A 15,515-nucleotide genomic window follows, 5' to 3' on the forward strand; every position below is an offset into this window, starting at 1 on the left:
CCCCTCAACTCATCTTCGTTTCACTGACTGCTGATGATATCATGTGCGCGAGAATATAGTCCAAATGTAAAACTTTTTGGCATACGAGCATTATTTAGCACTTAAACAATATATTTAAATTAAAATTGTTAACAAAAATAAGTTTGCAGTGGACACAGATCTGGTGGTAGCGTCAACCCCCGCACTCATAGCGCTATGCCGGTGCCCTAAACTCTGCCAACATCCACGCAAAATGTTAAAGCATTGACCAATTTTGGTAGTTAACCAAGCACGTTCATAGATTTTGCTTATCTACCCAGTCCAACCACCCACTTTCGGCAGATGTCGCTAAATATTTATGACGCACACCTATGTACATTAGGGTGTATGTAGAGTAACATAAAAAAAGTCGCTGGAATTATAAGATCTATTATATTTTGAAACTTCCGCCGAAATATTTCAGAAAAATATTAAGATTTACGGGAGCTGGAAGTACCTCCAAAAATAGTTTTTTTTATAAACAAAATTAGGTAGAAATTTTTTTTTGCCAAAAAATCACCTCAGATGAACGGTAAACGCCTAGAAAGTCTAAATAAAAATGTTAAACAATTTTATCATCGGAATCAAAATACCTAATGAGATTTTTTGCAGTATTTTCAAATCAGCCCAGCTCACGTAAATCTTAATAGCTCTGATCCAGTACTCCATGAACTTGCAGGTTTTTACACAAAACTTGCAGGAAGTTACGAGAACAATGATCGCGTACTCCAAAATCCTTTAAATGAGAGTGATTTTTGGAGAGTTGTGTAGAGAATGAAGTTGCAAGATTTTACCCGAAAATTTTCTTGTGGTAAAATCTTGAAAACTGTCAAGCGATTACTGGTTGTCGTTTTTACAAGAAAAAATGCTTTTTTTGTTCCCGTACTTTTTGTTTTTACTCACTTTTTACTCTCACTTCAGATAATAATTTTGCTGTTTGACATTTTTACAGGATTTTACACCAAAAGTATTGGATCAGAGCTAGAATTAAAAAGAATTTTTTGGCGGACGTCCTAAAATATAATAAATTCTATATTTCCGGTGGAAGAACCGTAACTTTTTTGGTGCGCCACCCTAATGTCCTTATGTATGTATGCCAATTCATACGTCTGAAGCATCTTTTTCTCTTTCCCGTTTGTTTTCATGTTTTATGAAATAAAATGTATGGCTAACCGAACTTTGTACTAATTTAAGTACATTTGATCGAATAGCGTTTTGTTGCCCAAATCTGTAAGTCTATTTGCTGCAAAATATATGAAAGCTTGGCTAATCTATGACTACGTCGCCATTTATGTTGCGATCAGACAATGAAAGAGTTCGTTGAACTTTGAAACTAGGTTAGTTTTATGAAGCACGCAAACATTCTTCTTCTTATTTGGCAACAAGACCAAGTAACTTCGCTAACTTTCTCTCCTCTTTGCAAAGTTCTCATAGCAAAGGGCAAAAAAAAAATCGGTTAAAAGTTCTCTCGAGCAGACAGCAGGTGTTTTCTATGTTTTTGGGATCGTTGAACACCAAACTGCAGTCCGTTCTGTTCCATCATGTTAGGATCCTTTTCTAACCTGATTTTTTTTTTATAAATATTGGCGGATTTAAAAGTTATGTAAAAAATATCCATCATTTTGGACCCGCAATTTGCTATTTAAAATTCGAGCCGCCATTTTGGATTTTAAAAAACCTAATACATACTCGTAATCAGCGACCTTAAACACTTCTTAATACCAAGATTAAAGTAAATCCGTCAATATAACCTATATTTTTTAAAATTTGGTAATCACATAAAGTCCAGGTTTTTGAGGTTAGGAAAAATCCTGACTTGATGCAACAAAACGAACTTCAGATTCGTGTTCAGCCACCTCGAAAATACCTGTCTGGTCAATAGAACCTTAAATAATTTTTTTTGTAGTGGTTCAACCTAAGTGTACCCGGGTCCTTCTGCTCTTAGCCCTGCCATAAAGTTCAAGGGTGCTCTTACCTTCATTTCTCACCCACGGGCGCCGAGTCAAAAGATATTTTAATTAACTATGTGCGTGCCATTAGAACGCTTCTGTACTTCTACATTCCATGTTCTTCAATCAACATCAGCCTCTTTAACAGAGCTATAGATCTCGAAATCTCCAGCAGAGCTTTATCATCTCTGTTTGACAGGCATTATAACTTATGCAGCCATAGTCTGGTGAAAATCATTTTATTAAAGTGGCAATCAGATAAAAGTTAGCACCGTGCAGAGACGCGCATGCCTCGTTATATCAGGCGATGTGAACAGTGCACTTAAAGCCGCACCAAGAATTTATAAGTGGCAGCTCAAATAAGGACTCACAGCAACCTTTTATAAACTTAAAAGGATGATGGCTTAACGGGGTCAGGGCTGACTTAGATTGCCAGACTTGGGTTTCAGGATTCGTATACGATATCTAGATAACTAGAGAAGAATGCGATGCCGACATATCTCCCGGAAATAATGGTATTGCCATCTACACTCATAGCTTAAAGACGAAAACAGAAGTGCGGTTCTCTATTGCCTGCCTAACGTCTGCAGTGTCTTTCAGGCAGAATTCTTTGCCATAGAGCAGGGTGTTTATATTAAAAAAAAAGGAAATGTCTATTAGGGAAAAGTACTACATATATACAAACGGCAGTGATAGGTTTAGTATTCAAGGTAGTAAAGTCAAGAATTATTCGGAAATGTTACGCATTGCTTGAGCCAACAGTACATACTAACTCCGTCCCTACATGTCATTGTTTCCTGACATCCTCCTTGGAGGCTCGGGACTATTCTGTCGAGGAATAGCATCACTGCGTGACGTCACGTAACTCTTTGCTGGGTACTTGTACACAACAATATCGAATGTAACGAAATAGTTGATTAGATTGCTAGACTTAGTTCGGAAATGCTAATCGACGATGCGGATAACTCCCTACAACCACCGTTTTGTTATCGACTGAGGAAAAGTGATGAGTACACCACATCCGTAACAAATCACTTATGGACTAACCGACACGACTGGGAAGTATCAAGGTCTTTATTTTTCCATATGCATAGGCTCTTTGCATGTCGCCAATAGGTACTTTTTCTTTTGGTAGTCCACCGCAAAACAAACCATTTTTGCTTCCTTTTCTGAGGGGGAAAATATTGCCCACGGGCTGTGGCGATCAGTTCGATGACCACAGCGCTGCTGAAATTAAAATGGGCAGTTCATATCATATAGTCGTCTTGTCTAAAACCTCATTTTACCTCGAACGGTTCAGAGAGGTCCTTCCCAAATTGGACCGTATTAATTTTGCGAGACTACCAAATTTAAAAACTGCGTTAGAGGTAGCTGCTTTTTGTGTTTTCTAACCCAGCTTTAAAATCGACAAAAGGGTGTCGAGCTAACCCGCATTATTCCAGGAGTTGTCGTTCACCGATGAGGTACAGCAGCAACTGAAAAAAACTTTTTAAAACCGACCATGCTGGATGCATACATACATACATACTGTAGTACACTTCGATGATTATCGAATAGTTCACTGGTCGACTAACAAGAAAAATAACTACGAAAAATGTAGGGAGTTCCAACCCGTGTTAAATTCTTTTTTAAACGGTATGTGCACTACTTCAATTCAAAATTTTAATAAACCTGTTCAAAATTGCAGAGGACAGCAGTAACTTGAAAGAAAATACTTATTTTAATGTTGGTTCGTTTTGGGTTAACAGCCGAGATGGGCACTACTACAACAAACCTGATGAGAACTGCAAAGAAATAATATGTTGTAGTGTTCGTTCGTGTTGAGTTAGCCTGACTTGCTTAGAGGATGCTCCTTTTTTGGCTGAAGCCACAGTCAGCTATTCGATTGATGCTTTGCCTTGCTGACTTAAATTATTTTATATGGCGAACATAACGTTGATGTGCCACTATTTGGTGTTCAATGAATATTTATTAAAATTTACCAAGGCGCACCAGTAGCCTGAGTTATAGGTAGCTCCAATTTTTTATGCTTAGGTTTTCTTTAAAAGAATATCTGTACTTTTTCTCTTTTCATACTTACCTTTTTCTCAAAATATTGCTTTTAACTAATAATAACCTAATTCCTTTTCTCCTTTCAGGCGTACGAGCTCTCTACATTAACTGGCACACAAGTGATGCTGCTAGTCGCCTCAGAGACTGGGCACGTTTATACGTTCGCCACCCGCAAATTACAACCAATGATCACATCAGAGGCTGGTAAACAACTAATACAAACATGTCTTAATTCACCAGATCCGCCCAGTGTGGGCGGTGGTGATCAACGTATGTCAGCGACTGGCTTCGAAGAGACCGAACTAAGCTATAACATAGCAGACGAGGACTCAAAAGTAAGACAATTAATTTACGGCCATCACGGTCACGCTCATCTCAGTCATCCGCAAGCGCCCGCATCACACTACGGACTCGAGCAGAGTATAATGCAATCGCCATATAGTGGTGGCCAACCATCACCGTTATCGCACGCGCAAGCGTACGCAACGCACGGTGGGCATGCGCATCATACGCACGTACCACATGTGCCACATTCGACGCACTCACACATGTCGCATACGCATTCGCAGCGATAGGTGAATGATGGCTGGCAGGGCATAACACAAATGTTAGGCGATAGGATATGCAATCAAATTGCTTGTAAGCGCATTTTTCTGGCGTGTGAAAGCGCTTGAATGCGTGCAGTGCTTTCATTTAAGCTTTCACGAAAGCTTTCATGCGCTTGATTGTTGTGTGCTGTGTGCATACAGTGCCTTCGTGCGGCTTAGCGTTACTCTAGATTTGATGAAAATTATAGTGTCAGCTGTCACATTTTTTTCTTTATTTAAACGCATGTACTTAATTAATTAATTAGTAAAAATCGACATTCCAAACTACTTATATGTATTTCCTTTTACTACCTTCTTGCATATAATATACATATAGTGAAAATACGTAACGTAGTACTCGTGGTCATAAACGTTAGCTGCATTCGCGCATGCTTTCTTATCAGCAATATTACTTAGTTGTATGTATCGAATAAATAATAACGAATATTACGATCAATGATCTCGCCTTAAATTAGAACATAAATGCTCAATACTTTAATATGAAGAGAACTAAAAGAAGTAGAAAACAAAAACAAAAACGAAAATACGAAACTAGTCATTTATGATGAGTTGACACGAATCTAAATCTAAAGTAATAAGACAAAATCCAATTACCTACATACATACGTACATACATATCATATTCTTGTTGTAATCTCCATTAAGTTGAACTGTGCCATATTTTACTCGTACTTCAATTTCCAAACACCACTTAAGCCAGTCAAACACATGTCTCCATAGTTGCATATATTTAAATGAAGTGAAGTGTGCTTTTAGGCGTCGAGCGAGCGTGTGTGCGTGGCATATCCTTGAGTCGTGGGGCGAGCAAACAAATGACACATACCCGCACTTAACACGCCACCCTCAGCTTCACTTCTTGCACTCAAAGCGTGTACCAGTGCCATAAATTGGAGCCTACTGTACCCATTCTAAAAAAAATAGTAAAAAAATAACAAATGACAATCAATTGTCTTATAAACAAATCACAAAGAGACGAAAAGGGCGAAATATCGTGTGAAAATGAAGGCAAAGAGAAAAACTAGTGAATTTTTTCTTATCTAAATAAAAAAGTTATTAACTGAATTTAGTGCCATTTTTGAACAAACTCGAAAGCTTTAAGTTTTCGTCGGCTATTGCAAAAATAAGAAAAACGAAGCGTAAAAAAATAAATTAGAAATAAATATTTTTTTAATTTGCGAATGATACGTGCAATAAATAATTTACATAAGTAATTACCAATAAAAAAAATACTATAAATAGTGTAAAAAAAATATTCTGCTGCAGAAGAGTCTAAGTAGTAGTGGTCGCGGATATGAGAATGAGCGTGATCGGTTGCATAATGTGTTTGTTTTAGTATGTAGTAGTAAAGTAGTAAGTGTTTAGTTGTTGTAAGAATTTAAACATACGTCAAAAATGTTAGACAAAGTTGCTTATTGTCATTTAAGTAGATTTGCGAAATCAAAAAAAAAAAAATTAAGCGAAATCATAAAAATTCATGTATTGGTATGGAGCTGAAGGCGTGTGTGACTCAAAAACAGGAAATTCGGAAAACTTTAAACAAATTTTCAAGAGAAACTTTTTTTTTATTCAAATTGAATTCTTCTGAACTCACCTAAGTTGTTCTAATGAAATGCCATAGAGCTAATTTAAGCTACAAGCAAATTTTTGTCTACATGTTTCTTTTTCAATTCGTAAATTTTTTTAAACATATTTCATTAGATTTTTTTCAACGAACTTTTTTTAACAAATTTTTTTTTACTATCTAATTTCTGTAATTTTTTTTAAAATATTTTAATTTTTACAAAAACATTTTCGGGCGTATAAGATTAAAAAAAATCTTTCAAAACTAATAAAAGCATTAAAAATTAACCTCTTGTACTTCCATTTTTTCAATTTATTGTATACAAAAATTTTTAACTTATTGAATATTGATAAAGCGACCTTAAGGCAATAAAAATTAAAAATAATATTTCAAAAGAATTTAAAATTTTTTTTTGCAATTTTTTTAGAAACCACACAAGTTTTCTAATAAAGAAATTGCTTCAAATATATTCAAGTTAAAGTTCAAATGCTAATAAAAAAATATTTAAATTTATTTAATCAGATTTACTAAAGTTGTAAAATGAGTAAAAAATTAAAAGCAAAAATTAAAATTTTCCGTATTACAATTTTGAAGCATGCTTTGAAAACTAAAACTTTTTCTATTCATAATAAATTGCCTACCTAAATCAATTTTGTGCCCAAAATGTACATTGTCTAAAATGTTTGATTCACTTATTTACAATTTTTCCAAACTCCTGTTAAAATCCGAATGCAAAAATTTGTGCGTAAAACACGCTTCGTAGAACTGCCAACATGAATTTCAGAACATCGCTATATTTTTTCTATTATTTAATGCTTAGCACATTTGATGTATGTAGACACTTTTTTAGTTTTATATACCATTTAGTTATGGTTTTTACTTTTACAAACAAAACACACATACATATACATACATACTTTTATTTATTTCTGTCAAACGGAAATCAAAAAACCATAGTAAAGAAGACAATACTTTATTTGTATAAAAAAGGAAATAAAAAAAATATTTTTTAAGTTTAGCAAATGCACTATTAAATCAATTAATCGGCTCCCAAATAATTCTTAAAATATTATATTAGAACACAAAAAAATTTACACAATCAAAATCAAAAATCCCATAACCGCTGTAATTATATAAAAATAAATACGAAACTATTGTAATTTTAGTGAATTTGTGACTCGAAACTGGGGAACTTTTTGCTTTGTTTCTTAAACAGTGTATTTCTGATTTTTAAAAACTCAATAGTACATATTTTTTATGCTGAACCGACTGACGCAATTTCTTTAAACCCATATTCGTTTTTTAGTGAGTCAACTAAGCTTTTTTCTCTATTTATTTTCTATTGCTAAAGTTATCATTTTTAAAAGCTTTTATTTAACTTGCTACGGCTATGTACATATGTCTGTTTGGGTCAAAGCATGCAATCGAATTTTAACCAACTTCCGTATGAATTAGTCCGCTAGGTGGCGGAGAAATCGAGATATTTGAAACCCCCGTTATTAAAATCCGATTTGGTTCATACATGGGATTTATATTACCTACATATGAATGTGCTCAATATTCGATTTTGCCGCACTATGGTCACACGGGGTTCAGTGGACTCCAGACCGAAATTCGTCGGTGCAAATCGATTTGTGTACATCGACTGACGCCATGCTGGTTTTCCAAAGGGACTTATTGAATAAAACTCCAGAAATAACAGGTAAAGTCACAAAGTGGATTTTAAATAGTTTCTACATAAAATATATAGCCGCAAAGTTGGGCTGGGGTTCACTGGACCTCGTGTGACTATTACGGGTTAAACACAAGTGACATCTTCTTCAGAACTGTTTTCGTAATAAAGCTTTTTTCAACTTACATATAACGTTTGACATAAATATTGTAATATTTTATTAAACTGACTAAACTTAGTTAGACCTTTAAAAGCACTTTGAACCACTTTTCAAAATATTTTAGGAATAAAACGTTCTTAAATATCTTTTGTGCGACTTACCATCATTTTACATACTGATTAAATTTAATTTTATGGGGCAACCCTCTTAGAAATATTTGCGAAACAAATCTTGTAATACTTTACTCAATTGGTATTTGAATGCTTAACAGGTGGCGACACTCTTCAAAATAAAGCTTTCTTAACCCTCATTCATTTGTCATCCATATTCAGCCCAATTCTGAATACTCTAGGGGAGTTTGTTCTCTGAGGATTAGTTTCTCCCGAGAAAGAAATCCTCCAATAATAAACTCCCAAGGAATACTGTTTTCCCCGAAAATTTGGGAGGAGGAAATTCGAACTTCGATAACTATTTGGCACTTTTTTAACAGCTCAACTCCGCCATATAAAGTAAAAAATCGTCAGGGAGTTTTTATTCATGATAGGCGCAAAGCGAAAAGAGAGAAAACTTCCAGGGAGTTTCTGTTCAGAATCGGCCTGATTGTAATTCTTCATTCCACGTATTATTTAAATTGATGTTCACGTTTTAAATAGGTGGCAATCCTGTTAAAAATGTCTCCGCAACCAAAGCTTTCCTAGATCTCGTTCGTTTGTCATCCATATTGTACAATTTCGATGCACTTATGGTTTAAAGTAGAATTTAACTTTTCAAGCAGGTGGCATCCCTTTTCAAAAAATATGCTATATTTTAATCCAGGCCATAAACCTCTCGGTTTATACACACATGAAAATATTTTACTTAACTTAGTTTCGAAATAAAGCTTTCTTAAACCTCTCTGGTTTGATACCTTTATTAAAATATTTCGCTTAACTTGATAATTTAGTGGACTTTAATTTTTTAACAGGTAGCAACCATCTTAAAAAATAATTTCGAAACAAATCGTTTTTGGAAACCGTTTGTTTGACGCCCACTTTGTTGTGGTACAATTTGACTTGTTAATTAAATTGCCATTGAATTTCTAAACAGGTAGCAGCTACCTTTAACAATAGGTTTGAAATAATGCCTTCTTAAACCTCTTGTTTGATACCCATATTAAAATATTTCGCTTAACTTGTAAATGGATTCTAACTTTTTCAATAGGTGGCAAGCCTCTTAAAAAGTAATGTCGAAATAAATATTTTTTGAACACCTTTCGTTTGACGCCCACTTTATTATGATACAATTTGACGTATGAATTAATCGATTTTAACTTTTTTAAGAGGTGGCACCCCCACAAAAATATTTTGGAAATGAATCGTTTTGCAGCCACTTTCGTTTGACATCTACACTGTTGTCATATTTTATTTAACGTGCTTATTAATCGATTTTAATTTTGAAACAGGTGGCAACTCTCTTCAAAAAATAGCCTTTATTTTATTCCAGGCTCAACCTATCCGTGTGCCAAATTTTATTGAAATACGTCTAGCAGTTTTAGCAAGAGCAATAAACATACTCACTCACAAACTTTCACATTTAAAATAGTATTAGTAGGATTAGTAGGATCAGTGGCATTTTCGACCGCGGCTTTATAAAAGCTAGTTGCGGCACTTTGGATCGCCTTTTTTGGACGCGGACATAGGAGGGACGCAAGGCGAATTTATACAAGGTGGTAGCGGCAGCCCAAACACAAAAACTGCACAAACAAATTATACACACATTGGTAATCAGTGCAAACCAAAATTACAACAAACACTTCACTTTGACAAACAGTACAAATTCGCCTTGAAATCAGTTGATCCGGTAACACCACCTTATATAAATTCGCCTTGGACTGGCGGATATTCCTCTTGAATGGTTTGCCTAAAGTAGGCAGTCGAACTTACCCACATTACTTAATTTTTTGTCCGTTCTGGACAAATGTTCACCGAACGAACCTTATGAATCCTCAGAAACTGTTGGTCCTTGACATTCATGTGAAAACCTAATAGAAATTGTTGGTATCGGCCTTTTCTATTTTTATTAAATAACTTAGTTGAGATTGAATTCTCTAGCACATATGCATACAGTTTTTCAACCTCTTTGTGAATGATTTGCAACAAAGCACTGCATTCATGAGCGCTGCCCAAAAACATGTTCAAATACAACTTCGTAAATTCATTCATAAATCGGCGCTATCAACTGCTAGGTCATTCATACATAAATATGTAATGGTAGGTGCATACTCGATTCGCACCAAAAACTTGTACGCACTACGCGTACACTTTTTGTTTGTTTTATGCGTATTAAAATGCATATTGCGTCGTCGCTTCCGCTTCTCGTAAAACCAGCGCCAGTTGAAGCCTACGCAAGCTAAGCTAAGCTACATGCAAAACAAAAAATCAAAATACGAAAAGCTAATGTAAAAATTTATATGAATACTTAAATTTTTATTTTGAAATCCAGCTTCAAAATAATGCGGTATCTTAATTTAATTAGCTTGTTTTTGAAAAACAAAACTCCAATAAGTCAGAGATAAGTAGAGCGCTCGCCAATTTGTTTCTGCTGATCTTCACTGAGCTTTTCCGCACTCTACGGGCCTGAGCCCCCACCCAAAGTGAATAATGTCAATGTCAGTGGCAATGTGGCAGCAGTGTGGCACTGGCAAGCGTGGGACACAATGACGTGTGCCATGCCGCCCAAAAGTTTGCATACATGCAAACATATTCAGTTGTATGAGTGTCTTATGTACATACATATACACTCAGCGCGGCGGCGATCAGTTGTAGGCAGGCAAGCGCATGCGCGCAAATGACATTGCCGATAGCACGAAAATAAAAATATGAAAAAAGCGAGTTGATATAAACGTGGTAAAAAACATATCAGCGCAGCGCAACGCAAGCGTCGTTCAGTAAACAAAAAAATAATAAATAAATTTTCCACTCTTTCAGGCTTGTTAAGCATAGTCGACGCCGCATGCTTTGGCCGATCACTTTAGTAGTGATTGGCTGCTCGTAGGTGTTTTTGTTTTCGAACTCTTATTTACATACATTTTTTGTATGCAAAGTACTCAGCAATCAGCCGGTGTGGGGGCTCGCGCACGCTCAAATGAGCCATGTGTGCCACTGATCTCTGAGTGATCTTCACAATGATCTACATGATCAGCTCCACCGTCGGCGGCCACAGTTCATTATCAACAGTGCCAACTATGCTGTAGCTTAGCTTACTACTGCGCGCCATAGTAAACAATAGTTAAAACAATCAGGTTTTTATTATATTTATTAAATTAATATTAAATGCATATATGTATCTATAAGTAAGTGCGCTTGCTTGCCGCTTGAAGCTTCGGCCGACCAAATTTGGTAGGGGTTGTTCGCTGTAGTAGGTACATGCATGAATTGTATTGTATGACTAGCAATTGGTTCTGGCGGCCAGCGCTAGCCGCACTAGCGTAAGTGTTCGAACGAACCACCAGCGCGCGATCGAATGAGTGAGTGCGCGGTTTGAATTTGTCAATGAGTTGGTAAGTGATCGTGTCAGTGAGTGTGTGTGCGTGTGTGGGCTAGGGCCGCTAGATGTGAGCTAGAGAATCGCCGCTGCCGCCAACTCACTGCACACAACAGCTGGCTGTCAAGGTTAAATGCTGTACCGCGCGCGCGCACTGAACGATGGCGCGTTGTAGTGGGTTGATCGATTTTTTTTCTTCACGCTTCAAGCTTACAAGAATCTATATATTTTATTTTTTAATTGTTATATATTTTTTTCTACCAACTCATTTACGTCTACTTTAGCTACAATTTACAAGCGCGCTGTTGTGTTTAAGCGCTCACTTTTTCTTCAATTTTGTCGTTTTGTTTTTGCGCGGGTGTGCAGTTACGTTTGTGCTTGCTGGTGTGTCTGTATGTATATACATCTGTGTTTTGCGCTCTTACCGTGACTACCAAATATGGTTTTATTCTTTCATGTTTTTTCGGCTGCCACACAGCAGCTATGCGCGCTCCCTACTTTAGCGTGCGCCTTCCGTCTCCAACTTTCCACATCGCCGACTTACCAATGTAGATACATACATATATATGTATAAGTATGTCGTTAAAGAGAAGAAAAAAAGAACATTTTTCATTCAGTGATTTTTATTTAAACATAAATGCATAGCTTTAATTTTCTTGGCAATTACAAGTTTAGTAACAACAAAATCGAAAATCAAATTTTAATTTCATTTATTTTTCTTCTTGCTTGTGCGCTTATATTGCTAACTGTGCGCGCACGAAAATATCGACTGTCAATAACTTATTGTAGCGCATGCGCGACAAACGATTTTACATATTCGCGTAAGTATGCCGCGCAGCAGTTTGAAGTTAACAAAAGTCAACCGCCATTTATTTTATCTACTCGAGGAAGCATTGAACTTCCGCAGCGCAATTGTTGCTAATTCGCATATCGCTAAACACATACGTGCGCACAACATATGCATGAAGGCGAGCGCGCGCGCCGCTTTGTATGAATTTCGAGCGCGCGCGTCTTGGCGTTGAAATCTTCTGTTGTTGTGCTCCTTTTCAAGTGCCCTACCGTTCAGCGTTTCTCCGCGCTCTTTATACGTCCCCCATTTTTCACGGTGCGTATCATGCCTAAAACGCGTCGGCTTACGCTGCGCCCGTGTTGCTGGCATTTCAAAGGTTTTCGTTAATTTTGTACGTTTTTAGTGCATAAACCCTCCACATACTCTGTTCAAGCTCCCCGACTTAGCGGCTTCTGGGCGCGGTTGATCACTAAGTATTTGGTGACCACGTGCGCTTTTACATTGGCAACATTCGTAAATTTAATTGCGTGGAAACGGTGGTGGTGGTGGCGGCAGCATCCAAAGCATTTGAAGAACAACGGCACGCGTTCGTCGCCGTCGCCGTCGCCGCCGTCACCATCACCACCACAATCGCCAAGCCACTGCTTTCGATTAGGCGCGTACTTCAATTTTCGGCCACAGCCCACTTGGCCCGCAGGCACAACGCAGGCGCATTTATTATTGTTGTTGACTCATCTACCAACTAGCGAGCAGATGCCTCCTCTGTTGTTGCCCTTGCTGCTGTTGCAGCCGATGGCAATGCCGCCAACAACGAATATTCGAAATGCATTTACTCAACAACGACAAGAATCTTAGAAAGCATTCCGCATTGTATTCACCTTTGTGCAGTTTTGCGTTCGCCTACCACTGAAAATTTTCGTTCCTTTTCATCGTACTCGTATAATAAGATTGAAGTCAGCAGCCGCCAACAGTAGGCAGCGGCAGTTCAAGTCCAAGGCGGTAAAAAAATCGCAATTGCGCGTTGACTCTTGACTGGTCACTAGCCACCGCGGCGTATACCTTTCGCTTTGTTATGTGCGTCGCATCAAAGGTAACGCGCGCGCCGCGTGTGTGCTTGCCGCGCGCACGTGTGTTTGAATATGTGTGTGACACGCTGTGGAGGAGCAGTCCAATGTATGCCCTCTTAATTTCAATAGTCAACCTCATCGTTGTTGTCGTAGTCCCAACCATCAGTTGCTCTGTTCCAGCTGCACTCTTGGCTGATAATATCGCCTAAGCGTACTTTTTGTAATCCAATTGATTGTTTAGTAGTCGCTTCTGGAATTCGGCATTTTTTCTAAAGCTGCTGATGCTGCTGCTTACAGCCACAACGGCGGTGTGGTGAAGATATGAGCACATGCGAGTACATATGTATGTTGTGTGTTTGCGCTAGACCTCACCGCTGGTCCTGTTGTTTTCAAATCCATTGTAGATAGTCGCAGGCTTCTTAACGGTGGCGTCTCCTAAGTACGCGTTGCGGTTCTGTAAAGAAAACGAGAATCGGTTAGCTTTGTCTTTCGGATATTGTGGTAAATATTTGAAGGAATAATGAAATGATCGTTACAGTGGAGGAGTTGGCATTTTATTAAACAGTGGACGCACAGTGCAGTAAGCTATAAAGCATAATAATAATAATATTTTAGCGCTTGCACTTTTGCTAAGTGGCGTGCGTTTGGAATACAAATCTTGGCACCTACAATTCTATGCCGCCTCCGATCGGCAAACGGTTTTATGAGAAGCTTTTTCAAGGCAGAAATGTACTCGGAGGTTTGCCATTGCCTGCCGAGGGGCGACCGCTGCTAGGAAATTTGTTTTCTAATTTAGAAGTTGTGCGGACTAGGACCGAACCCAGGTCCTACGGAGTAGCAGTACGTATCTCTTAACAACTTAGCCACAGCAGCTCCCTGAATTGACTTTGCTGATTATAAACAAATATTGGTTTCTTTAACGATTTCGTCTGTAGGGGAGTGTAGAGGAGAAGTTTAATCTAAATGCTTTATACTATGTTGACGTTAAAACCTACTTTAATAGACAAATAGGACCAAGTTTAAGTGCAGTAACTGTAAACGAAAAGGCCTTGTTTCATCTCGGCAATAGGTTCTTAGTTACCCCAAAAGTCTCTTGTGAGCTGCTTTAAAGAATTTTTGACAAGTGAAGTACTAAGTGTCGAAGTACATGTCATGATCAAGATAAGGCCATCAATTTAACTTTTAGCGTTTGAACGCTACAAGTAGACCGAAGGCGGTCTAAGGAGCTCTAGAGACTAACCAAGTTACACTTTCGCTATTGGTCGAACTTCTAACCCTTCCTGCGCCAGATGCATGGAGGATGATGGAGTGGTGCCCTGCCTTTGACGAGCGTAAGGTCCAAGCATCGATGAGCTTTAGGGAATGAATATCAGTCGCTTGAGGAGCTTCCTTGCGAGCACGGAGCGTTTTTCTTATAAGAAGCTTTAGGTGTTGTCGTTCTTTCTCTTCACCCTCACCCTTCCTGTATCCAATTCCTTCAAGACTATAGTCTTATACTCGTATATATACTCGTAAAAGGTCTAACGTTGTGATCCAACTCAAGGTGCTTAGAATTCTTGGTCACGTTGGTTTATGATGTATTGTTATGTTCTTCTTTTCTAAAACTCAGAGCTCATCATAACACTACGTCCAGCTCTAATGTTCTAATGAAACCAGAAAGTTTCGATAGCGTTAGAGAGTGAATGTGCATAACAGCCGGAAGTGACCCGTTTGCAGTCCTATTATAAATCTCACGTTTGTCTTTTGAAGGGTGATTAGCTCCCTAGATCTTCTGGGGGTTGAACAACGAACTAATACTTAACAATACTTGTTAACCCCATTGAAAGTTGCTGAGAAGATAACCCTATGTCTGTGAAACATATCATGGTTTGCGTGCCGCTGACGTAAATTATCAAAGCAGGGTTAAAGTAATTGATCTCTGTACTCGTAGCTTTCTGTTTTACAACTGAGCTTTTAGCTTGCTAATTCACAACTGAACTTGCTCTGCGCTGTAGCAATGTGCCTTTATATACCCGCGTCGCTTTGCACCCATGGCAACTCTAAAAGGTTCTTATCGAAATTTATCGAACATTCCATTTGAGGTTTCTCGACGTCGAACTTTTACATCTTTTAACGC

General features: G+C 37.7%; 1 protein-coding gene and 1 long non-coding RNA gene across 3 annotated transcripts in view; one reads left to right on the forward strand and one right to left on the reverse strand.

Moving 5' to 3' along the window:
* Nucleotides 1-15,515, forward strand: part of LOC118744735 (serum response factor homolog) — a 64,459-nt gene that overhangs the window by 10,787 nt on the left and 38,157 nt on the right. The window contains exon 2 of one of the 2 annotated variants that reach the window (XM_036477989.1): nt 4,106-4,354. In XM_036477989.1, coding sequence (XP_036333882.1) covers nt 4,106-4,354 — 249 coding nt within the window. Of the gene's footprint in view, nt 1-4,105; nt 4,622-15,515 lie in introns of those variants that run through there. The other variant, XM_036477990.1, reaches the window with a different exon arrangement.
* Nucleotides 12,734-15,515, reverse strand: part of LOC118744736 — a 31,310-nt gene continuing 28,528 nt past the window's right edge. The window contains exon 2 of the long non-coding RNA XR_004993583.1: nt 12,734-13,853. This is a non-coding gene — a long non-coding RNA (uncharacterized LOC118744736). The remainder of the gene's footprint in view (nt 13,854-15,515) is intronic.

Source organism: Rhagoletis pomonella, unplaced genomic scaffold (genome assembly GCF_013731165.1).
Source record: "Rhagoletis pomonella isolate Grant_MI unplaced genomic scaffold, Rhpom_1.0 Rhpom_scaffold_00008, whole genome shotgun sequence".
Classification (NCBI taxonomy): domain Eukaryota; kingdom Metazoa; phylum Arthropoda; class Insecta; order Diptera; family Tephritidae; genus Rhagoletis; species Rhagoletis pomonella.